The following is a 26,879-nucleotide window of genomic DNA, read 5'->3' on the forward strand; positions in this document are numbered from 1 at the left end:
AGTTTTTAAACTGACTCATTTCTGGATGAGGCTCATACTGAGCAGTGGAGTCTGGCTGGGAGCATAAGTAGCAGTTTTGGAGCGTGAGGTTTTCGACTGCCAGGGCTCTGTCTGGGCAGGTGCTGGGCTCACCCACCTTCTTCTGGGATACTCCAGATGACTCAGTCTTGTGTCTGGGGCCTGGAAGAATTTCTGCATGATGTTTGTCTCTTTAATGGTGAATATTGATGATTAGGCATCTCCAGCTTTCAAGCCACACATTGCTACGTGGGTTTAAATTCCTGGAGTAGTTACAAAACCCTCTCAGTTGATTCATGATGATTTATGATTTCCAACCTCTCAGTTGAACCAAATAAGTTCTGTTTAGCTCATCTTGGAATGTTTTCCTTTTCATTTCTAATAATTCTAGTAAATAGAATTCAACAGGAATTTCATTACTGTTTCAATTCTTAGATCTATTGTTAACATTCTAAGGTGCAGTCTGAGTCTTCTCAAGGGGATACAGCATAATCCAAAATTACAACCTGAGAGGGGTTCCCCTTTTGATAAATGCTTGTTAGCATACATAAAACATAATGTGGAAAGTGGGTATCTGAATTTTGCTTCTCATGTCTTTGAGTCCTAACTAGATCTCTCATTTTATCTAAGAAATTGAATTACAGTCTAGTGACTCATCAAAATTTCTGTTCTTTGGTTATTCATGGATACTTCCCTGGAGACTTGCTCATTGCTTGTTACCAAGTTAGGGGTTAAGGAAGTGATTGTTTAATGGTATAGCCATGCATCCTCATAATATTTAGTGGACAGTAGGGAAATAATACAGCCTTTTAGGTATTAAAGGCAGACAAAATAAGCCATTTGTTTTACTTGACTTAGGTTCTAATTATTCTGTATTTTATACATTTCACAAAGATTATCTTCACCTACATTTAATGCAGTTTAAATTTTTTTCTTGATCAGTTGAGATTTTTAAATACAGAATATAACAAAAAACTATGCTTTAGAATCTTATAGGCAGACAATTAAAAATATGTGGAGGGGCCAGCAAGATATTATAGGCGGGTATGTGTTTGTCTTGTATGCAGCTAACCCATATTTTATTCCCAACACCACATATGGACCCTTAGGCATTGCTGGAGTGCTCCTTGATCGTAGAGCCAGGAGTGTAGTCCCTGAGCACCGCCAGGTGTGGCCCAAAATTTAAAAATAAAATTACATAGATAAAAATTAAATGTTGACTCTATATTGAATTTCAGAGCTTTAAAAAATTTCTCACACAGGACTGTGATTGTGGAGAGATTTATTATTAGTATTTATCTCGTTCTCACTTTTCTTGAGCCAGAGTCTCTAAGTCATTTGAGATGACCATTATTTCAACTTCCTAGTAGCTAGGGTAGGTAAGGGTAAATAGGTAATTTCATACTTCATCTCACCACAGGCAGCTCCACATTGCGTCTTCTGTGTCTGTTTTTAAAGTCGGGGCAGGAGCAATAGTAGGTAGGGCGCTTGCGTTGCATGCAGCCAACCTAGGTTCAATCCTTGGCATCCCACATAGTTTGCAAAGCAGACAATGAATAAGCCCCGATCTCTGTCTCTGGGTAGTGTCTCCTCCAAAAGAAACAATCTGATACGACCTATTTCCCTTATCTAATACTTGAAAGGGGAACAGTAGTATTAAGTAATTTGCCCATCATGCTGAAATCAGATTGGGTGTACATTTATTATAAGCGGAAGCTCAGTCATTCTTTGTTTTTTCTTACCTCAACTGGTAATCCCTTTCTTTGACTAGAATGTGGCTGAGTCATAAAGAGCACCCATAGGTTAAGGAAATACTGGGAGTGTCCTCCTGCTAAAATTGACTGGGCCAATCAGTATGCAAGGATACGTTGATAATCATCAGTGTTTGAACTATGTACTTGACTTGTGGTCATTACCAGGATTCCAGAAATGCTGCTAGACGTAAGTTCTAAAATTCACACTCGAGGAGACCAAACACCTTTTTTTCCTAGTTCGTGAAAGTTTTAAATTTTGATTTGTGCACATTATAGAAGTTTTATTTATAGGTTTTTAGGGCCACACCTGGCAATGATTACTTGAGGGATTACATGGGATGCGGAGGATTGAACCTGGCCCCAGTCTTACCTGCTATACTGTCTCTTCAGCCTCCTTGTAGACATTTTAAGGGAGAAAACTCCATAAGACTTCCCCATGTTAGCCAGTGTAACAAAAATTAAAAAATTTAAAAATCATGTCTCACACCCACATTACTTTAACGTATGGTAGAGGATGTTCCAGAAAGTTTGGTACGTGTTCTGAAGAGTTGGCAGATCTCTTTGTTTCTCTTTAATCACTATGCACTTAAGAAAAAAAAATGTAATCCTTTGCAAGGCATATATAGCTATCTCACTGTTGTTTAAAGACATACACACAGAGCAGAGATTTCTTCCCAACTAGATTTTCACAGACAGGAAAGTAACGAGCCATAGCATGGCCAGTGTTCCTTGTGTCCCTTTAAGGATAACAACATCAGCAGCACTAACCTTACTCTGACTGTCAGGCCATGGATTACCCAAACCAACCAGCCAGTGGCCACTGCTTCCTCAGTAAGAACTGTACATTGCCTTTCTTTGACATTCAGGTTTTTTTGCGTTCTACTCTCCAATTGTACGGACTTGGTGCCATAAAAATGATTTTACATTCCTTGAGATGGAAGGCAACCTTAGGGACAAAAGTTTTATCTTAGTGTTTCCTTCAAAGGTAAGAGTGGAAAAGGACTTATTTTATTGAAGTTGAAAGTTAATTTGAGATAAAATTGAGTCTTCTAAGTCCTCTATTTTCTGTTTGGAATGAAATCTTAATTTAAGGACTGTGTGCAATAGAAACAAATAAAAAATGATAGCAGTTCCATTAATTTGGAAGTATGAATATATTAGAATAAAATTACTACTACAACAACAAATCCTGGCCCATTATTATAATAGAAGTGCTAGTATGCTCTTGGGAGCTTGGCATTTCCAATAGCATGTTCACTCATGCTAATGGGATAGAGTTTTAGTGCACATGTTGAAAATGCCAAGTTTCCAGGAGTATGTCAAAATTTTATTACAGTAATGATGATAGCAGACATTCTATAAACAGAATCCTGGTGGTGATGGTTCATTGTGTTATAATAGTCTTACAAGATTGGCATTATTAATTCCTTTTTATAGATGAGCAAATCAAGGCTGAATTACTTGACACTAAGGCCATCTAACTGAAATGTGTTAGAATTTGAAGGGAAATTGATCTTGTTTTAGAGGGCTCTAATTCTCTTTAAAATCCTATGTCATTCCATGTTGTCCTGCATTGTGTTGCCTTTGACTTTCTCATACAGAGTCTACTTTGCCTTAGGCAAAAAATATGTTACTGAAATGCTTGCCAATATTTTTTTTCGTTAATTGGATTGTTTTGAATATACAAAGAATCTTCAATTATAAGTCCCTTGGGATGTTGTAAAACAAACTCTTTTTAAAAGTAAATACTCTAATAATTTTTGGTGGGGGTGGGGATCCAACCAGTGTGTGGGGGCCTTGCCCTGTGTGACCTCTTGGGTATGGTGTGGTGGCTCAGTCATGGGGTCCAAGAACACAGTGCTCTTTGGGCTCTGTGATGCTGGTGGACTGTGTTGGGATTGATTGGACCTGGACCCTGAGTACGCAAAACTTTCACCCTGAGTATGCAAAACAGCCACCACAAAACCTGTGTTACCTCCCAGCCTTCTGTTGCTAAATTCTAACTCACATATTTTAATAAAAGTTTTATTTGAAATGGGGTGGTATACCTATGAGTATTAAAAATTATGATGGTAGGACATTTTTGTTACTATAAAATTTTTTCAGATATATGTATATATGGGCTGGAGCGATAGCTCAGTGGGTGGGGCGTTTGCCTTGTACGTGGCTGATCCAGGTTCGATTTCTCTGCCCCTCTCGGAGAGCCCAGCAAGCTGCCGAGAGTATCCCGTCCACACTGCAGAGCCTGGCAAGCTACCCTTGGCGTATTCGATATGCCAAAAACAGTAACAAGTCTCACAATGGAGACGTTACTGGAGCCTGCTCGAGCAAATCGATGAGCAACGGGATGACAGCAACAGTGATATATATCCTCCCCTTGGAGGCCATACTGGTGGTGCTCAGGGCTTAGTCCTGGCTCTATGCTCAGGGATCACTCCTGGCAGTGCTTTGTGGACCACATGTAATGCCTAGTATATAACTTGGGGTCAGTCACATGCAAGGTGAGTGCCTAACCTCCTGTACTATCTCTCCAGCCCTGCTGTTTGTTTTTTTCTAAATGTTTTGACCATAGAATGGAGACCATTCAGGTTTTATAACTTAGAAATTGTATGTATACTTTATCACAAATTGCATATTCTTTACTTGTCCTTTTGGCTCGATGACTTAGATATATTTTGACCTGAAAGCCTTGTTCAGTGTGTAACTAACCGTCTAGCTCAGTGAGCCTTGGACCAGCAGCAGTAGCAGGGTGCGATGGGGTTGCTCGCCCTGCTGTCGTGATGCTGTTTCAGCGGAGCCGTGTTGGGTAGCAAGACTGTAAGAGAGTGTGTGAAGTTTCTTCATGTAACAGATGCCTGAGTGCCCAGGTGGGTGGGTATGCCACAAACTTGCTCCCAGCTTCCCTCATGTAAGGAGAGGCTTGAACTCTTAAAAGTAGTCTCTAGTTAGGTTTATCCTGGGTTTGGGGCAAAAATAGTTATTCATGACTTTCACGGTATGGGGCTGGCATTTCATTGAAGTATCTCCTGGGTTCCCTCAGTTGACATAGCACCAGGGCCTGGCCTGTGCCAAGAACAGAGCTGGGTGCTTGGGCTACAGACATCAAAGATGGTGCCCTGCAAGGGTGTTAAAACGTAGCAGTGTTTATCCTCAGGTGTCTCTGAGTCTGCTTATTTACCTCATCCTTTTCAGATCCTTTAGATCATTTCTTTCAAATCATTTAGGTGTTGGTTTGAAAGATTTTCTGTGCAGTTTTATCACATGGGTTTGTGAAAAATCCATGTTCTTTGCAGTCCTTCAAAGGCCTACCTGATACGGGGTATATTTAGCCACTACCTCCCTGAAAGAACTTTGGCGTCTTCATGTGGACAAAGGGCAATGTGATGGATGATTGTGAGGTGCCTGGGCATGGGGAAGTATTAGGAACTGGCTGTGGGGGCTCATGTGGGGGGTGGATTACTGGCCAGACTTCCAGGGTATGGGTGGAGAGATTGGACTAGAGAGTCCTGCATTCTCTCCACACTTTCTCCTTACCCTTGACTTTGGTAAACAGAATTAGTCCCTGGTATTTCTCCTTCACCTCCATTTCTAAGGTAGAAAGCCAAGCATTTCTAAAGGTTGTTTTTCTTGTAAGCAACAGCAGGAAATAAACAGGTAAAAGGATCTTCTGTTCTCTCCCCCATATAGAACTGTGTCCTGGGAGGGGGGGGGCGGAAAGACAATGGAATGTAAAAGAGCAAAGAGTTGGTGTTGACTAAAGACTAATAAATGAATCTGCACTTCAGAAGTTAGGGATTCAGGTGAGGGGCAAGGGAACAATGAGGAGTGTTAACTGTAGCTGCAACATTGGGGCCTATTTGGAACCTTCCTGTTTTTTAAAAAAGGCTGGAGACTTAGTTTGTATTAGAAAAGGTAGGCATCAGTGAAAGAGGAATAGGAGAGATTGGGGCCAAACATTTATGTAGCACCTTGCAAGGTACAAATAACTCAAATCCTGACTTGGATTATTAACCTTCTTCATTTCACCCAGAAGCTTAGTGATGTTTTCTTTCCTGATATAGGCGTTTTAAAGCACAGAAGTATTCGGGAAAAATTATGTGATGATAATAGTGAAGGTGGGGAACTCTTACATACCAGGATCTGGGATGACAGAGTACTGAGGGGTTTTGTTTTGTTTAAATTTGGTACCTTAGCCATCTACGCTGTACTTCCTGGTGCCCATTGCATAGACAGCTAACTTAGTGGATAATGGCCTTTTCAAAAAAATAAAATAATAATTTGAAAATAACCAGTTCCACTCATATATAACATAGTTGTTTTTGTCATATGGATCCTTGTATGAAATGGTGCAAGAATCTACATTAATGAGAAAACAAAACATCCTGATCAGAATGCCGCCGGGGATTCTTGGCTGGCCCCGTCCAGTGCATGCTTCGTAAATTTTTATGTTTGTATGGTGTGCTGCGATTTACAGTCTGGGCTTTGCATTAATTTGCCATTGTCTTTCTCTCAAATATTAATGAAGTGTAAGAAGTCTTATGCCAAATAGACATTTTTTTAAGGTGGGCTTAAAGTGAAAACTTTTCCTTTAAATTTTTTTTTTCCTGAAAAAATGGAAACCACTTCATTAGTGATTGCCTGCAAAATCTCCTAATGTCTCTCTATAAGCTGTTTAAGCTTAGTATTGGAAATTAGGGTTACAGGATTTAATTAGCCAGTTCACAGGATGCAGTCTCTTTAATTTAGGATCTCCCTTTGAGAAAATTATGTAGTTTGAGAAGGAATATTATATTTTAGACAAAAAAAAATAAGACTTGTCTTTTCAGTTGAGTTTTTGCCTTCATTTTGGGCCTTTATGTCTGTCCAGCTGAACTGGAAATTAAATTTGACTTAAATAAAAACTTTTTGTTTTTAAAACTGAATTTCTCAGCATAGTGTGCCGGGTTGTCTTCATTACTTGTCGGAGCTGGGAAAGGTACAAGTTAGGTTTGGGGAGACTGATAATTTACTCATTTTTGTTACCGGAGACACATAGCTAGGCATTATAATCTGTATATGTATAGCCACGTAGCCAACCTTGTAGGTTTAACCAATGAATACTTTGTTATTAGAGTGTTAAATGTTAACACTTTTGCCTTTTTTAGACTAAGCTTTAAAAAAAATACAAAAACCTCTCTCAACCCTTGCCACTCTTTCAGCCATAACATTACATTGCCTTGGTTTCTGCCTTTAATTTCCCTGGGGGTTCTTTTTATTTAGGAAAAGGGTGAAAGATGTATTTGTGTAAGTACTACACCAGTGCTTCTGTTAAATTCTTTCTCAACAAAGAATATGTTACTTGAGTGCCTCATGCACAGAGTGCATATTTTTTGGAAAGAATGTACCCTAAAAGCAGTAGTTTTTAGTGTCTGTTTATTTCATGTCTACCAGTTTATTTTAGCTTAGAAATTTTCTAGTGCTTTGAGTTTGTAACTATATTTTTAGATAGCTGAGCACATACACATAAATGCTTTAAATGGCCAATCCTGTGGGTGGTGTGTGTGTGTGTGTCTGTGTGTGTGTGTGTGTGTGTGTGTCTGTGTTTGGGCCACACCTTGTGTGCTCAGGGCTTGCTCCTGGCTCTCCTGGCTCTGCATTCAGGGACCACTCCCTGCGGGTTCAGGGGATCATTTGGGGTACCAGAGATTAAACTCAGGTTCGCTGCATGCAAGGCACGCATCCTACCATGGCTGTACTATTGTTCCAGCCGCCTTTGTGTATTTTTTAAAAAGTTGTCTTTTTATTCTGTTACCATGAGTCTCCTTGCTAACTTCAAAATGCAACTGAGAGCTAACCTTAGAGATGGAAAATCTTATTTTAAAAGTATTAGTGAATTAAATATTTGCTTTCTGGAAATGTTTATTAATTATTCTTAATGTGACATTAATATGGATGGTTTGTGCAAATAATGACACAAGTGCAAGTAATGCCATTTTAAGATTTGGAGGAGAGAATAAATTCTGTCATTTCTTAGTAACGTATTTAATAGCAGTTTCTCAGCTTCCTGGTTTACTTCACGATCATTGAAGACATCCAATCCTTTTGCTTATGAGGATTATACCCATTGATATTTATTATTTGACATTAAAGTTGAGGTAAAAAATAAAGTTTATATCCAATAACAGTAACATACTTGTTAACCAGCATAACATACCTTTGTGAAAACATAATAACTATAGTCCCCTAAAACTAAAGTGTTTCAGTGAAAAGAATGGAATTAGCTAATATATATTATATATATAATAATCTATGTCTAGACATAGATACAAATATATATAATGTCTATCTTTGTAAAAAAGGTCTAGAGTTTCCTACGTATCTTTCTGCTCAGGGTATTGATACACATCACGAGGCCCCTGGGATAGTGTATGTATATACTCATGAGAGAGAATTTTAATATCTAGTAATATCTCACATATAATTACGGGAGATAATTTTGTGGACTTTGTGAAAATTGAACTATTTCTGTGTTTGGTGGTGCTGACCAGGAAAAGGAGCAAAGTTTGACTCTGAAATCTGCCTCTGGTTTGCTTTTGTAGTCACACTGCTAATGATCCTTCTAGTTTCCCAGCTACCTTAAGAGCCCCTCTCTCCAAAATCCAGTAGCATAGAAAAAGTGTTATGGATGAAGGAAGTGTATCTAACACCCCTTTCCCTGCTTCTCCAGCTGAGAAGGGAAGGAAAGGGAAATAAAATTTAATGAGCAGTTTTACAATGTGCCAGGTGCTTACATATGTTATTTTATTTTAATCCCCCAAACAACCTGGGGAGGTATTTCTGGTTACATTTTGCATGTGAATGGAGCAAGATGCACAGAAGCTAAAAAAACATGACCAAAGCACTCAGCCGCATTTCAGCTATAGGACCTGGTAGAATCAAAGGGGATTCAAAGACCTACTCAACAGTGGGCCTGATGTCTGCTTGTTTTTTTTAGTTCCCCTGCACTGAGAAAGTGAATAGTACTGTTTTATTGGGCTCTGGTGGCATGGTGATGATAAAACAGTCTGCCCTGTGAGGTCTGCGCTTATGGGATTAAGTGCTTTGACAGATTATGTTTTGTAAAATAAAAGTATATTTAGATGAGACGGTTTATGCAATTTCTTTATTTCAGTTCTTTGGAAATAGCTATTTGTTCTTGTTTCATCAGAGTGCAGGATTACCTTCTTTTCTCTCCTCAGTTGTGTCATGGAACAGCTAACTATCCCAGAAGGAGATTTTTAGTTTGCAATCCTTAAAAACACCTGTCTTCGGGGTTTGTTAGAATTGCAGAAAGACAAGATCCATTCTCAGAACATTATCACCCAGTACTTCAGAGATAAAGATCTGCTGGGGGTGGGGGAAGGATGGCTGTCTTACAGTCCTCTAGGGATTATTGAGGAAGAAGCACTTCTTGCTTCTCCTGTGCATGCTCTGGTATGATTTAAGACCTACAGAGACTGAGTTGGTAGAACTTCAAAGGTTTCTCATACACAACTGCAAAACCTTACAGGCAAGATGGAATGTCAGCATATTGACTCAGCATTACACCATCCTTAGAAGTAATAACACATCAGGCTTACATATGTCATTTTACTTTCAGCACTAACAGCATCGACCTATTCCTATCTCTAAAATTAAGGTGATGCCACCTGCCCTGCCTCAAATCAGATAGACCTATGAATATTAAATAACTGCCATAAAGCTAGACAAATGAGAGGTGCAAGCTGACCTGAGGGCAAAGACTGCAGTAGAGTAATGATAGCTGATGGTGGAAAGGAATAGCACCAACCACCCCACCCCGCCTCCCCCACCCCCCATCAACCAGGCAGCACTGGGAGGCAGTTTCCAACTGATCTGTAAACTATAGTGATTCAAGGTTGGGGGTTGGGGGGTAGGAGCTTTGTAGATGCTGCCATCTGCATGTATTGGGAGAGCTCCCTGCCTCTCTTGGTTTACACACTCAGATAATTCTTAGCTGTGGATGGTGGCAGAGCAGAAATTAAAAGTTTTAGAATTTTTTTCTTACAGAAGTGGTTGGAACTTTTAAAGGAGTCTGGGAATTTAAAAAGACAATCTAGAATTACTTGAAAAAATAATTTCTTAGAAACTCTTTTGCTCTTTGGTGGTATTTAATAAATGGTGTGACTCTAAGACATGAATATGTTTGTTTGCCTTTGTATATAGACACTCACAAAATTATTTCATAATCATAATATTTTCTAGTTTGATTTTTAAAAACTTTTTTAAAAAACAAAAACAGTATTTGATGTAATAAAATTGGATAATATGTGGGTTTCTTCCCAACATAATTATATGAAATCAGAATTGACTTCCTTCTAACTTGTACATATCACATGAAATAAAGTCATTTCCCGTTTCATCATATTTTCCTAAGGGCCTTCATTTTGTTAAAGCAGTCTCCTTTGAAGCACCTCTGACATCACCACTTTAAAAGACTATTTAAACTCTAACTAGTCTCTTTCAGATCCCTTGTCTTGACTTTGGGTTGACTTGATGCCAAATGAAAAATGTACTGTTGACCTAGATGAGATTAATGGTTAGTTTATGGTGACTCTTTTCATTGAAGATAACTTGTTTCTTTGAATGTGCTTAGTGTGAAAGATGGAGAACAGAATCCTGCACTTAGTGTACAGATTATTTGGGGAACGGTTGGGACTCTGATCCACTGATTTTATTTTATTTCATTTTTTGGTCATAATCTGGGCCTCTCTCGTGGATATTAAGTGATTGTAAGTTTATGGTGCATTCCTCAGCTCTTTCTCTGTGTGAGTGAAGGGGAATTGAAGACGTGGTGGCTTGCTTGGTGAATTGTGTTCAAGTAGCATAGATAATGGAAGGCTGGGAGAATTGGAGACTTCAATTTATGGGATTCAAGTTCCTTTCCTTTTTTGAAAAAAATTAATTGAATCACAGATACAAATTTGTTCATGACTGGGTTCTAGTTATATAATGTTCCATCACCCATCCCTTCACCAGTGAATATTTCCCACCACTGATGTCCCCAGTTTCTGTCCCGTTACCTGCCGCCCACCCCGCCCCCCCCACCAACGCTTGCCTCAGTGTCAGATACTTCTCTCTCCTTCCTCTCTCTCCTCTCTTCTTCCTCCCTCTCTTTTGCCCTCTCTAGCTCTTCTTGCTTTCTACCCCTTCCACTCCCCCCCAATCAGATAGCAGTGGGAGGCAGTTTCCAATTGAACTGTAAGCTATAGTGATTCAAAGTGGGGGGTTGGGGGTAGGAGTTTTTGCTTATGTGAGATGATTATCTTCTCTCTGTATTATTAAAAGCATTGGCCAGAAACTTATTTGTGGAGGATTCTTGTGTGGTTCTAGTAGAAACTTCGTGGAAAGGCCCATTGCCACTTGGTGAATTCTGTGCACCTGTGTGTGAGCATGTTTGCTCACCTTACCTGTCTGATGGGAAATGAAGCAGTTGTGACTGCTGTGGTAAGCGTGCAATTCCGTGGACTGTGCAGTTTCACCAGCTGACACTGATCATGAGTGTTGCTATATGAAGGCCTCTATCAAGCACATGATGGAACAGGGTTGCGTGTTAAATAAAAGAGCTTTCTCTGGCCAAAGGTTGTGAATGGGATGGCCCTCAGAGTTTCAGTGCTGATTGGAGGTTCCTAGTGACCTGCCAGCTCCTATGAAGGTAGAGAGAAGGGAGAAGTTGATTGAGCCGAGCTTGCTTCTTCATCTTTTTAAAGTGTTTCTTAAAGGGAAGAAAATGACTGCACTGGGGAGATTTTTCTCAGGTATAAAACAGATTCAGACTTTGGTAATGATGGCTTTTTGGTACTGTAGCTAACATAGTCCTCTAATGCCTGATGGCAATGTATGTACAGCGGGAGGTGTTTTCATATGGCTGTGTAAATTGAATAACATTTTTATTATTATTATTTTTCTTTTTTTCTTTTTTACCTGTAAGATGTATATGTGTGAGAAAGGAGGAGGGAATTAGATTTGAGCGACCAATATTTTCACTTGAAAATAAATTTTCAAATTATTATTATTATTTTATTATTATTTTTCAAATTATTATTGAAGCCTGTAATTTTTTCTGGCTTGCTGTACTTCAATTTTAAAAACATACTTACTGTGCTTTAATGCAGAAGCTGAATAATCTTTCTTTCTCGTAGGTTTCCACTTGAGCGGCACAGTGACAGAACCTGCAATACAATCAGAGCCAGAAACTGTTTGCAATGTGGCCATCAGCTTTGATCGTTGCAAGATTACCTCAGTGACGTGCAGCTGTGGGAACAAGGACATATTTTATTGTGCTCACGTTGTGGCGCTGTCTTTATACCGCATCCGCAAGCCAGATCAGGTCAAACTTCATCTTCCCATTTCAGAGACTCTCTTTCAAATGAATAGAGACCAACTACAAAAGTTTGTACAGTATTTGATCACAGTGCACCATACGGAAGTTTTGCCAACAGCTCAGAAATTAGCAGATGAAATTCTTTCCCAGAATTCAGAAATCAACCAAGTTCATGGTGAGTCTAGACATTTATTTTATAAATTTATTCTCTGGATTTTTTATTGGATTATTTATGAATTTAACTCACTTAAAAATGAATTCGAGATGACAGTATCAGTTTTGCTCTTAAGGAGCTGAAAATGATATTTTGCATTCTGTGTCATTTCTTTAGAAGTATGTTGCGCATTCCAGTAGCTAGCAAGCCTTATGTACTCAAAAGAACCTTTCATTTACTAAATCTTGGCTCCTAAACTATTGTATTTGATAAAATCTTACTATGAAATACTGATTATGAAAAACATTAAGCCATTTAATTCACCATTAGTAAGTACTATCTGTAAACTGACTTGTGCATACTTTTTTCCCTATTTTTTTGAAATTTATTTTCTTAAGTAGAAAAATTATAGGTTATTTCCTATTGAGAAATTTATTTAAAACCATATGATTATTAAATATTACTTTTCTAAATGAAAACTTAGGATATAAATATCATTGTGTACAAGAAATAATGGAGCTGGGGGTGTAGCTCAGCAGAATACTTCATCTGCATGGGAGAGACCCTGGGTCACTCCCTGCACTGGAAAACAAATTACATCTCTCATACATTGAGCATGTTACCTCATTTTTTTCTAAGTACGTGTATGCAAAATGTTGACTGAAGAATATCTGTGTAGGCTTGCTCTTCAAGCCCATGTTCTTCTTTGAACAGGTATCTTGCTTACTTGTCTCAGTGTTTCTTTGCTTGCTTACTTCCACTTCCTGAGAAGCCTAATTTCTCTCTCATGGACATCTCCTTTTCTCTTCCCTCACATCTTCCTAAGTAAATTTCAACAAAAAGTTTCTTGCTTCGAAAGAACCAAAAAAATTGAAACAAACAAAAGAACCGTGTAACTTGTGTCCACTGCTTATTTATATAGTATATTAATGTAGACATTAATATATTAATGTCAAATTATAGATATTTTTGTTTTTAAGTTAAACATAGTTTTGAATATATTTGAAAACATGCTGAGGAAAAAGACAGTTTAGATGCAGCTCAGGAGCCCAGTAGTATCGTTCTTTAGTTAAGTTGACATGGATCTTTGTTTCTGATTTGTTTCCCCCAAAAGCTGTACTTGATACAGTAAATTAGTGTTCTAAAAAGTGTAGTTTGAGACTATGTCTTTAAAACTTCATAAACTGTGAGATTATGACATGTAGAAGACTGTAAGAATGTGTAAGTGAACAACTAACTGCGACATCCAGACCAAGAAGCTGAGCAGTTCCACCTCTTGAGAGCGTTTCTTAAGCCTCCCCTGTTGGGGTCCCTGTCACTTCTCCTTGGTGACCATCATCTGATGGTAATAGCCTTTAGTTTATGGATGCTACTAAAAACTGATAGTTAGTTAATTTGGATTTGAATTTGTGCCTGACTTCTGAGTTTTATAAACTATGTTTAGAAGAGTTGTCCATACTGTTTCATTTCATTATATTTCACTCGTTTTCATTGCTCTGCAGTTTTGCTATCCAGTAGAAATACAGTGAGTCACATGTTTAAAATATGCTAATGTCTTCCTTTAGAAAAGATCTAGTAATTTTAACAGTGTTTCATTTATATCTAAATATCCAAAACATTGGTCAAATATATTCAGATTAATAGTTCGCAGAAATTAAGTCCAACCAAAAAATACTGTGTTTTTTTTTTTTTTCATTTTCTTTGAAGTATAGTGTCTGCTTTGTGCTTAGGCATATTGCAGATAATACTGTAGCCATATTGCAAGTACTTTGTATCCACAAGTGTCTAGTGGCTACCTTATTGGACCACACAATTCAAGAGTAGTGTAAGGCTGAGAACACCATTGTTTTATTTTCCCATTCTGACTGGCTATAGACCTTGTTTTGAATAGAGCTGCTGTGAGCATTCTTTTACAAGTCTCCTGGAGCCTTTTGATACTTTTAACATGATTTTTGTGTAAGAGGAAACTCCAATAGCAATATTTCTTCTAGTGCTTCGCATATTAGGCTCAGCTGTATTAAAGTTGTTATCATAGGTGTGTAAAGCATTTCACTTGGTAGAGTTTGCCAACGTTAAATAACAGAATGTAAACAACTCAGCCACCAAAGTACCTTGAACCCACCACAAGCACATACACTTAAGGACTTTCTCAAGTAGGTTTCTGCTTCTGTCATAGCATCTGTCTCAGGCTTTCTGCTTTGTGAAAATTCAAGTTTACTAACAATCATCTCAGGAATTTCTCAGGATCCTATTTGCGGCTTCTTATTACATTCTTTAGAGGAAGAAAAATAAAATATACTATTTCTTTAGACTTCCATGCATTCTCTCTTTCCCCTTCTTATTTAAAGGGCACGCCCTGCAGTACTGCTGGTGCTCTGGGTTTGGGACCTTTGTGGTGTGGGAGGTAGACTGGGGTGGGCGAGATTATTCAAAACAAGCACCTTAACCCCTATCTCTCCTGCTCACTGACTGTCTTCTTAATTCACATTTTCTTCTAGAGTCATTTTGTTCTCTTTCGTTATAACCAGTGGTACACATCAACAATCAGTTTATTGTGCCCTTTGACGTTTTGAAGGTTAGACCCCAGAATTTATTATCTAAAAGTGTTTTTAGTCTGTTTCTGTGTTGAAATTGTGGGACTAATGAAACATGTAAACTAAAACTGGATGTGTGAATACTCTTACATGATATTGTACATCTTAGTTTCTGAAATTAGAAGGAAGGGCTTTTTTTTTTTTAATGGCAAAGAGAGAATACTGGTTAGCTTTAGAAGACTTAAAGATATTTTCAGATAACTTTTATATGAGAAAAGTTTCATGAGAGCAGTGAACATAAGCAGTTTATTTTGCCAGCTTTCTCTACACTTTAATTTATCATCACATTTGCTCTCAGCCTGGAAATGGTCCAATTACATGAGCTGCTTTCCTGCTTTCCGCTCTAGTGTGACAAGTGTTAGAAAAACAAGAGAGGTAGGTAGCAGGCCATGACCTTCAGTGTTGAAATGGGAAATCTGCTTCTTGGAGGGTCTTACTTTGTTAAATCGATGATTTAGTAAGCAGTGGAATTAAAAATGTTTTGCAGCTGTTTTACTCATGATCCCACTTGCCTTAAAACATCTGTACAGAAGGCATTATCTAACCTGTTACTTTAATATTTGGTGAGTGGGAAGTGGGGAAATAGGATGCCAAGGATCAAATCCAGTCTCACCCTGCAGCAAGGCAAACAATCTGCCATGGTACTGCATCCTTTCCCTCTAACCTGTTTTAAAAGCAGTTTATATATCTCTTACATATATATAATAAAATATATATAAAATGGGCTGGAGCAATAGCGCAGCGGGTAGGGCGTTTGCCTTGCATGCGGCCGACCTGGGTTTGATTCTTCCGCTCCTCTCTGAGAGCCCGGCAAGCTACCAAGAGTATCTCGCCCACACGGCAGAGCCTGGCAAGCTACCCCTGGCGTATTCGATATGCCAAAAACAGTAACAAGTCTCACAATGGAGATGTTACTGGTGCCTGCTTGAGCAAATCGATGAGCAGTGGGGTGACAGTGACAGTGATACATAAAATAATTTTTTAACAAAACAAGATATTTTTTATTGAACAAAACATGCTTGGAAATATGTGAGGGAAAAGGAAAGAAATGTATATTCAAGAGAGAATATAAGGGGCCGAAATAATAGTATAGTGGGTAGGGTGGTTGCCTTGTGTGTCTGACCCGGGTTTGATCGCTGGCATCCCATATGGTCCCCCAAGCACCGCCAGGAGTAATTCCTGAGTGCAGAGCCAGGAGTACCTCCTGAGCATTGCTGGGTATGTCCCAAAAAGCAAAAAATAAATAAATAAATAAATAAATAAACAACAACAAAAGAGAATATAAGCTTGAAAGATAAAGAGGAGACATAGAAATAAGCAAATTATGTGTTTAAGGGAAAACACAGGCTTGAAGAATAAGCCTATGTATATATACATACAAAATATTTTTGTGAAAAATTCTTGAACATGAATATTAGAAAATAGTCCTTTTTTCTTTATGAAAAAGCGCTTTCATCTTGCTAAATAAGCAAGGTTAGGGTAGGGTTTAATTTCTGCAACCTTAGATAGGTATCCTAAAGATAATGGTTTACCCTACCAAATTCTTTTCAGGAGAAAGCAATCTAATTTATAAATCTAAATTGATGTTAGTGTTTACCTTTCCTTATGAAATTAACCTAATGTTTCTTAGAATTCTATTCTTTTCCCTTGTTATTTTGAAAATTTTTAAATTTCATTGTTGTAATTGAGTCACCATGATTTACAAAGTTGTTCATGACTGAGTTTCAGGTATATAATGTTCCAACACCAGTTCCTTCAGCAGTGTCCACTTCTCCCCCACCCCACTGCCTATCTCTATGGGAGCACTTTCCTTTCCCTCCCTCCCTCTAATTTACTTTTCAGAGGATTTTAAACCTTTGCAGGTCTAGTTCAGTCACATTGTTCCTCATCCTTTTATTGTAAACTGAGCTTTGAAAATTTATAATTGGATGCTCTTTAGATCAGTGAGACAAGGAGAATGGATTAGTGATCTATTCAAGGTCACAAATTCAGAAAAAATAATTGGACTATAGATTTGCTCAGTGTAATAGTGTTCTAATAAGTAAACTTTTTTTTTTTCTTTTTGCCATGCTAAAGACTGGAGCAATAGCACAGCGTGTAGGGTGTTTGCCTTGCACTTGGCCGACACGGGTTTGATTCCTTTGTCCCTCTTGGAGAGTCCGGCAAGATACCAAGAGTATCTGCAGGGCAGAACCTGGCAAGCTAGCCCTAGCGTATTTGATTTGCCCAAAACTGTAACAAGTCTCACAATGGAGACGTTATTGTTGCCCACTCGAGCAAATCGATGAAGGGGACAGTGCTACAGTGCTGTGCTAAAGATTGAACCCAGAATCTTTCACATATGCAAGGCAAGTGCTCTGCCAGAGCCCTGTCCCTATCCCTTACTCAGTTTATTTTTATACAGTTTCCCACATAATTGTTATTCCACTGTATGCTAAGTAGTGCCTACGAGATCATGTTCCTCCCAGGAGGTTACAAGGTATAGCTTTGCTCTTTTAAAGCAAATTTGTTTGCTCTAGGCTTTATTTTCTAATAATTTCCAACTTCATATTTCATATTCCTTATGAAAGATGCCTATATCTAACTGCTCACCTCACTGTTTTAATTCAGTTCAACCTTTGCTGGTCTTTCATTAGAGGAGATTGTTATAGATTGATAAATTGTGACAGAACTCAAATCTGGATGCCTAGAGTTCATTATTATCTGTGTATTACCTGTTTGACCTTGGGTGAGATTCATTTTTCACATAATTAAAATGTTGATCATTTCCCCCAATAGCATTGGAAGAATTTTAATGTCATAATGTGTACATGTGTAATATAATAAAAGAATTACTGATTTTACTTTAACCTGTGGTATCTACAAGTATTCAGAGTTGAAAAGTAACCAGTTGGGGGTAGCTGATCAGCTGGTTTTCTAAAATATGTATTCTTTTCTACTTTCTTTCTTGTGTTCATTCTGATACTGACTTCCCAAAGGTACTAGGCAGATTACACCAAAGAGGGGTGATCTGAGAGGCTAAACTGGTATCACTTCCAGCTTGGAACAGAGGGAAAGGAGGGGGATCATTTCAGTAATGCTTTAATAAAGACCCTAGACCCAAGTAAACTGTACTCCAACCTCACTTCTCTGCCATGTATCTTGACACCATCAGCCAGCCAGATGTAGAAGGAATTTATTCACATCACAGATGAGGATTGACACATACTTAAATTCTCTGCACCTCTGCTTCTTGCTGATGTTTTTACAGAGACTCCAAAGGAACCTGATATCCTTGACTTCCCTCCTCTATTGCTGCCTAGATATACAGTTGTTCTACCATCGTCCTTTTAAAACGAATACTACAAATTCCATTTACTCCTTCTTGCTCTGCTAACTTAGCCTAGCATATTTCTGTATCCCCACCATATTAAATATTAGTCCAGGTCCTCCCAGTTACCAAACATGGCCATTGCACAGCTTATTTTTACTTGACGATAGACTTCCTCAGGACGAAAGCAGGTCTGTGCATCTTGGTAGTCTAAGGATGATGCTTAAGCTGTCATAGATACTCACAGTTTGATAAGTAACACTTATCATCTTTGTTCCATGTTGTTTGTGGTAGGCATTTAGACACTTAACTCTTGAACAACATGTTCACATATTCCGTCTAGCAGTAACTGGGAGTCCTCTGACAAAGGCTTCATGTCCAGCTCTCTTCCTTTTGTTTTCTAGCAGATTTCATTGCAACAGGCTTTGCACTAGTAACCAGTATTTCCAAAAGTTGTAGAAAGATAATTTGACTATTACAGGAGGGCTGTTTGTATTATCGAACATTCTTGTCAAAGTTATGATCTACTGATAGACAATATCATTAATAAATGTATTCTATGGGGAAGAATAAAAAATAGCTTTGAAGAATTCTTAGGCAGGAGCGATAGTACAGCGAGTAGGGGGTTTGCTTTGCATGCAGCTGGGTCAGGTTGGGATCCCCAGCACCACATACGGTCCCCTGAGCACTTCAAGGAGTCATCCCTAACCAGTGCCAAGGGTGAGTCCTCAGCATAGCCAGATATGCTTCCTGCCCCCCAAAAAAAGCCAGTAAGAAAGAAAGAAAGTATCTCAAAGTACATGAGTCTGAAGCTTCAAAGTAAAAAGTAAGACTTTGTCTTGGGAAAAATGCTAGTAGTGTAGAAATATATGAAGATAAAAAGACTAATCCTCATTAGCTCCTCCTTCTTCAAAATTCTTCTTTCATGTCCAGCAGTTCCCTTATTCTGCCACGCTAGTCATTGCATGGAGTGTGGTTTGTATGAGATGTTATTCCTGGTGCGCAAGTGTGTATTTGATATTTTCAAAAACAGTTTAAACATTTTCCTTCTCAATATATTGAATATCTTATCTCAGTACAAATAGATCTATTACTTTTTAAGGGTGAGTAGTATTCCATAGTATGAATACACATAAAACCTTAATTTACTGAGTGATTTTGAGTTGTTTACACTTTTCCCCTGTTCTGTACTATGCTTTGACCATTGAGTCTCTGTGCGAGGGTGGTGGTGCGGAAGAGAGAGGATAGGAGAGAGAGGCAAGTATTTGCTGGGGAGAGACTCAAACAGTGCTCAGGGGCTCTGGGGCCCACTCTGGCAGTATTCAAGTCTGACTTCGAAGGCCTGAAGATTCAGGCTATTGTGATGCTGGCTGTTGCTAGGCCACACTGGGGGTCTTCATGCAGTGCTGGGTGTCATATTGGCTGAGCTTTGCATTGAAGCAAGATATGTGCTCCAGCCCTATGAACTACTTCCTACTGCCCCTTTGCAAATACTTGGGTTTTTTTTTTTTGGTAAAATTTGAGACCACAGACAGTATTCAGGGCTATTATCCCTGGCTCTGCTCAGAAGTCATCCCTTCTGATGCTTAGAGGACCATATATAGTGCCGAGGATTTGAACTAAGGTTGTTGGAATGCAAGGCAAGTTCCCTGACCTCTGTACTATCTCTGGGACCCTGTGCAAGTAAGTATTTTTGAATAATATTCTTAGTAGAAGAAATGTCAGATCTAATGGTATATATGCATTTTGAAACTTATAATTCTGCCAAATATCCCTCCTATAATGACCAATTTTACCCTAAGTTTTATGTTTTACAGTAGCTGATGTTTTTATAATATGATTTTGCTGTCTTGTAAAACATTGGTCATACACAGGTGATTCTTTCTTTTCCTCTCCCCCTCATCTTAATTTAGAGAACTCACAAGTCTCTAGCCCATGAGAAGTTTACTAGGGTAATGCTGAAGCTGCTGTTTAGCCCAATACTCTTCCTCTTTTCTCCTGTGATCCCCAAATCTTGCCGTCTCTCATACCTTATAGCCGTCTCTGGCACAAAGCCAAGAGTTAGATCTTACAGAGAATCCTTAGTCCAGTCTCTCCTGTAACTGATCCCAACATTTTCCACGTTGGCCTGTGAGCCTCTTATCGTTCTCATAAGTGGTTTTTTTTTTTTTAATTAAAAAAATTTTTGGTTTGGGGCCTACATCACAAGACTTACTGCTGGCTCTGCACCTAGGATCACTCCTGGCAAGGCTCAGGGGATGATACAGGGTGGAGATTGAGCCTGGGTTGGCCTGCTGCAAGGCATGCACCCTGCTTGCTGTATTATTGCTCCAGCACCAAGTGATTGGTGCTCTGGCAATTTTTTCCCCCCTTTTAAAGGGGGCAGCCTGAGAAGTGGGAAGTTCTGGCAGGGCTAAGAGAATGTTTGTGTTCTGTAATCACTGTCACTGTGATGTGGCAGTTGACACAAGTCTTTAGGCAGTAGTGGATAGATGAGGAAACTACTCTTTACCCAATTAGAAATAACTTTTATTATAATCTGAGCAGAGTATTCTTGAACCTGGTATACATACATCATTTTAATAAATCTAAAGGATTGGATTATGCAAAAGTGACATGTTCTGAGAACATTACATTAAAATATTTATATTTCTGTGCCAATACTTTTATTAGCTAAGTAATGGAAATTGACTTTACCTGTTACCTACTGCTTATACACTGCATTTTTTATAAGCACTAGAGAATATACCAATGCTTTATTGCTTTTTCTCTGCATAAATACACGATTATTTCTGTACGAGAAAATAAGTGTATTACTGAGCTTCTGAAGTAAATTAAATGATAATAAGAGATGAGTAATAAAGTCAGATAAGGCAGAATAATAGAGGAGGGCCTATAAACCCTGCCAGGCCTATTTCAGTCCCCTGAGATACATGATGATTATACTGCTGCTTATTTACTTCCTTGGCATTTAGCAGTAGGGATGGCTCATTGAGAGAGCAGAGCCTGGCACATGCCAGGGCATCCTCTGTCATTAGTTTCCATGATAAAGCATGTTGTCTTCCGACAGCTCCTGGAGAGGGTTTCCCACTGCATCACAGCCGTAGAAGATACGGACTGACTGTTAAAAATAGAAAGGGTTAAGAATCTGGCTCTTCCATATTACAAAGTTGTAAATGGAAATGAAGGGATTAGTCATTACCATGAAATGAGGATTTAATTAAGAATAAAATTTAAGTCTTTTCTAAGTGTATTTTCCCTTAGCATTCTTTTCCACCAATCTTTTAGTTCTTCTCCCTTTTTTTGAGTTGGAATCACTGAAGATTACTACCTTGCCATTTCCCTCTTAGTGCAAATGGTTAATGTCAGGATTTAGCCTTCAGCTTAGAAGACATGTACCAGTGTGACACCCTCCTCCCCGGCCTCCCTTGCTCTCATCCTGGGAGACCACCCAGCTGGCATTTCAGACCTGAGGATGCACTATTACACAGACCCTGTAGTGCTGGGAATTTGCCCACCGTCCTGGCAGTGCTAGGGGTAGGGTGGCTCCAGTGCCAAATGTAGCAGTGCTCACGCAACTGTGTGTTTCCAGAGATTGGACGAGGCATAGGCCTTAACACCTCTACTATCTTTCTGGACCCTGTAATCCCTTAGTAAGTTGAAGACAATGTTTCTTAACTTTCCCAATAGGTACAAAACTGTAGGAGATGGCATTATGTATAGAGTAGACTTGACAATTTAATACGTACATAGAAATGGTTAAAACAGGTATTTGAACAACAGTATTACTAAAGTAGTTAGGTCATAGTTAGAATGAAGACTGTGAAGTAAAACTTGCCTTTGACTTCTATTTTTTGTCTGAATTTGTTTTCCATCAGGTTAACAAGAGAAGGGTAAGGAAGTGACTCAATAAAAAATTAAAAAAAAAAAAAGAAGGGTAAGGAAGACAGTTCATGTGGTAGAATACATGCCCAGCTTATACAAGGCCCTGAGTTCAGACCCGGCACCATTGGGTATATGGCCCTGGTTCCCCCTACTATGGCAGGCCAAGTGACCCTGCATCCCAGACAGTGACCTCATAGCCTTCCTTCAACCTTTAGCCTCTATTTAAAAATAAAAGAGGGGGAGGGAAAGCATTAACTTCCCCATTAGAACCCAAATTTCATAGAGTGAACTTACCATATGCCAATTATGACTGTATCTTGTCTGTCTATTCAATATTTCCTGATAATTTGGTTTTTCCTAAGGAATAAAAGCAATGAAAGTTTGTGTCCTGAGACAGATACCTCATTTAGTGCGTTTTAAATAAACTTTATATAAAAAGGCGTAGAGTAGCTGGATGGATCAGGAAAGAAAATCCACCCACTTGCTGCCCACAGAAAACACATCTAAACTCTCAGGATAAATACAGACTTAGAGTAAAAGGATGGAAAACAATTATACAAACCAATGGAAGACAAAAAAAATATAGTGGGGACAGACATACTTACGTCAGACCAAATTCCATTCAATATAAAGAAAGTAATTAGAGACAGTATTGGACACTACTTATTGATCAAGGGAACAGTAGATCAAGAAATTCTGTCATCAACATTTATCCACCAAATGAAGACTCAACAAAGTTCATAAAGCTTCTGCTCACAAACCTAAAGAAACATAGAAACACAATAGTAGTGGGAGACTTCAACACAGCACTTTCCCGATAGACAGATCAACTTAGGCAGAATACCATTAAAGAGACAAGAGCCCTAAAGGAGGAGCTGAAAGAACTGGAATTGTTAGATATATACAAGTTTCTGTATCCCTCCAATAAAGGGCACACATTCTTTTTCTAATGTTCAGGGAACATTCTCCAGAATAGATCACATATTAGGGCACAGATCAAACATACATAAATCACAAATATAGAAAGTGTACAAAATACTTTCTCAGACCACAGTGCCATGAAAGTAGAAACTTACCACAAAAAGAAAATAGGGAAGACTGCCAACACTTGGAAGTTGTGAATAAAACACCGCTCAACAATAATTGGGCCAAAGAGGAAATCAAGGGAGAAAGAAAAAGATTCCTTGAAACTAATGAGAATGAAGACACAAGCTGTCAGAATCTGTAGGATACAGCAAAAGCAGTACAAAAGGGAAATTCATAGCAGTGCATTAAGAAAGATGAAAAGGCCCAATCAACAACCTAAACTCAGAAGTCTGGAAAAGAAACAACAAATAAGCCCAAAAGTAGCAGAAGGAGAGAAATACTAAAAACTAGAGCAGAAATCAACAACAGAGAAACCAAGAAAACTATTCAAAGACTCAGTGAAACCGGGAACTGATTCTTCAAAAAAATACACAAGATAGATAAAATTTTAGCTAGATTAATGAGGAAAAAAAGAGAAGATGTTCAAATAAATTGGATCAGGAATATAAGGGGAGAAATTATGGCAGATTCCTCAGAAATTCAAAATATAATGAGAAATTACTATGAATGACTTTATGTTCTTAAGCTGGAAAATTCAGAAGGAATAGATTCTTAGTCATGTAATCTTCCAAAACTGAACAAGGAATGAGTAAAAAGCCTTAATAACAAATAACGAAATGGAAACAATAAGAATTTCCCCAAGAAAAAAAGTCCTGGTTTAGATGGGTTCGGTGGAGCGTAATATTCAAGATTTACTGCCTGTGCTCCTTAAGGAGCTCTTCCAAAATATCGATAATCCTTCCTAACACCTTCTGTGAACCTAACATCATACTAATACCTAAAGCAGAGACACTTTTAGAAAAGAAAATTTCAAACCAGTCTCCCTGAGTAATATTAATGCAAAAATCCTTAACAAAATCACAGTTAACCAATCAACAGCGTATCAAATAAACCATGATCAAGTGGAGTTCATGCCATGGATGCAAAGATGGTCCAGTATGTAAAAATCATTTAACATAATACACCACATTAATAAAAAGGAAAGATAAAAACCATATGATCACATCAACTGATGCAGAGAAAGCTTTTGAAAAGATTCAGTATCCATTCATGATAAAATCCCTCAACAAAGTAGGGGTGGAAGGAAACTTGTTCCAGATAATAATATGTCCATACATATGACCTACAGCCAGTGTAATCCTTCATAGTGAAAAACTGAAAAAATTCCCTCTGAGATAAGATACAAGGCAAGGATGTCCACTCTTTCCACTATTCAGCATAGTATTAGAAATCCTGGCAACAGCAATCAGGCAAGAAAATCAAATCAGTGGAATCCAAATTAGAAAAGAAAAATATCACTATTTGCATCACTGTATCACTGTTGTCCCATTGCTCATCGATATGCTTGAGCAGGCACCAGTAACATCTCCATTTGTCTGTGTCACATTCAGGGTCAAGAGAATGAGGCCCATTATTGTTACTGTTCTTGGCATATCGAATACTCGACGGGTAACTTGCCAGGCTCTACCGTGTGAGATTCTGCATTGCTCTTTTACGGGAGTTTTTCATATGTACTATTTGCATAAGACATGATATACATAGAAGACCCTAAAGAATCCACCAAAAATATAGCAAAGTAGCTGGCCACAAAGTCAATATACAGAAACTAGTCACATTCTTATATATGAAGAATGAATCAAAGGAGACAGCAATCAAGGCCTCTGTCTCGTTTACAATACTATCACAAAACATCAAGTATCTAGGAATTGGCTTAACAAAAGACATGGGAGACCTATACCATGATAACTTTAAATCATGTAAGACCTTAGGAAATGGAAAATCATTCCATGTTTATGGATTGGAAGAGTCAATATTATTAAAATAATCTTACCTAAGCTTTTGAATTATATCTGTTATATAGATTCAGTGCAGTTCCCATCCAAATTCAGAAGATATTATTCCAAGGTCTAAAAAAGTAGATTATAAAGTTTGTATGAAAGCAGAGAAGACCACAAATAGTCAAAGCCATACTGAAGAATAAGAAATTGGAAGGTATTTCATTACTTAAATTGGAACTGTGTTATAAAGCTTACAGTGATCAAAACTGCATGGTATTGGAATAAAGATAGTGATTTTGTCATAGGTATTTGATTCTGACCCACTCTGATCAGTGTGAATCAAATACCTATGACAAAACCCCATATATGTAGGCAATTAATTTTTGGTAAGAGAGCTGAGAACATGAAATGGAATAAATATAGTCTCTTCAACCAGTGGTGCTGAGAAAATTGGATAACTGCTGTAAGAAAATTAAAGCTGGATCCATATCTCTATAAAGGGTTGATATCAAAGATTTACAGGGCACTGGTTAAACTCCACAAGAAGAAAACATCCAATCCCATCCGAAAATGGGACGATGAAATGAACAGAAACTTTCTCAAGGAAGAAATCCAAATGGCTAAAAGATACATGAAAAAATGCTCCTCATCACTAATCATCAGGGAAATGCAGATCAAATCAACAATGAGATACCATCTCACACCACAGAGACTGGCCCACATCCAAAAGAACAAAAGTGACTGGTGTTGGCTCGGATGTGGGGAGAAAGGGACTCTCCTTCACTGCTGGTGGGAATGCTGACTGGTTCAGCCCTTTTGGAAAATAGTATGGATGCTTCTCAAAAAATTAGAAATTGAGCTCCCATTTGACCCAGCAATACCACTTCTGGGAATATATCCTGGAGATGCAAAAAAGTATAGTCAAAGTGACATCTGCACCTATATGTTCATTGCAGCACTGCTCACAATAGCCAGAATCTGGAAAAAACCCGAATGCCCGAGAACAGATGACTAAAGAAACTTTGGTACATCTACACAATGGAATACTATGCAGCTGTCAGAAAAGATAAGTCATGAAATTTGCATATAGGTGGATCAACATGGAAAGTATCATGTTAAGTGAAATGAGTCAGGAAGAGAGGGACAGACATAGAAAGATTGCACTCATTTGTGGAATATAAAGTAATAGAATGGGAGACTAACACCCAAGAATAGTAGAGATAAGTATCAAGAGGAGTACTCCACAGCTTGGAAGCTGACCTCACATGCTAGGCGGAGAAGCAGCTCTGATAGAGAAGGGATCACCAAGCAAAGGGTGCTAGGCGGGCCCACTATGGATGGGAGATACAGGCTGAGAATAGACTATAGACCAAACAAGATGCCTACTTAATATCTCTGTAGCAAACCACAACACCCAAAAAGATAGAGCAAGCAAATGGGAATGCCCTTCCACAGAGGCAGGGTGGGGTGAAGGGGACAGGGTGGGGGTGGTGGGAGGGATTCTGGGACCATTGGTGGTGGAAAATGGGCAGTGGTGGAGAGATGGGCACTGGATCATCATATGACTAAAATGTAAGCATGAAAACCTGTAAGTCTGTAACTTTGTCTCACGTTGATTCACTAATAAATAAAAAATAAAATAAAATGAAAAAATAATTTAAAAAATAAATAAATTTTTAAGAGCTGGATCCATATCTCATACAAAAGTCACTTAAGGACAGACTTAAGGACGGACCTTTAAATTTGACCAGAAACTATAAAGTACATTGAGGAAAATATAGGCATTACACTTCAAGATTTGGATTTCAAGTGTCTTCAGTGATCTGATACCACTGATAACGGCAACTCAATGAAAAAATAATAAATTGAACTACATAAAATTAAAGAGCGCATGGCAAAAGAAACAGGCTAAAACAAAAAGCTAACTGAATGTGAAAAAA

At 38.4% G+C, this 26,879-nt stretch overlaps 1 protein-coding gene across 1 annotated transcript in view; it reads left to right on the forward strand.

Moving 5' to 3' along the window:
• The window catches only part of ZSWIM6 (zinc finger SWIM-type containing 6), a 198,333-nt gene that overhangs the window by 109,465 nt on the left and 61,989 nt on the right, over positions 1-26,879 (forward strand). The window contains exon 2 of the mRNA XM_055134034.1: positions 11,951-12,307. Within this exon, the coding sequence (XP_054990009.1) occupies positions 11,951-12,307 (357 nt within the window). The remainder of the gene's footprint in view (positions 1-11,950; positions 12,308-26,879) is intronic.

This window comes from Sorex araneus, chromosome 1 (assembly GCF_027595985.1).
Source record: "Sorex araneus isolate mSorAra2 chromosome 1, mSorAra2.pri, whole genome shotgun sequence".
NCBI classification, from domain to species: Eukaryota; Metazoa; Chordata; class Mammalia; order Eulipotyphla; family Soricidae; genus Sorex; species Sorex araneus.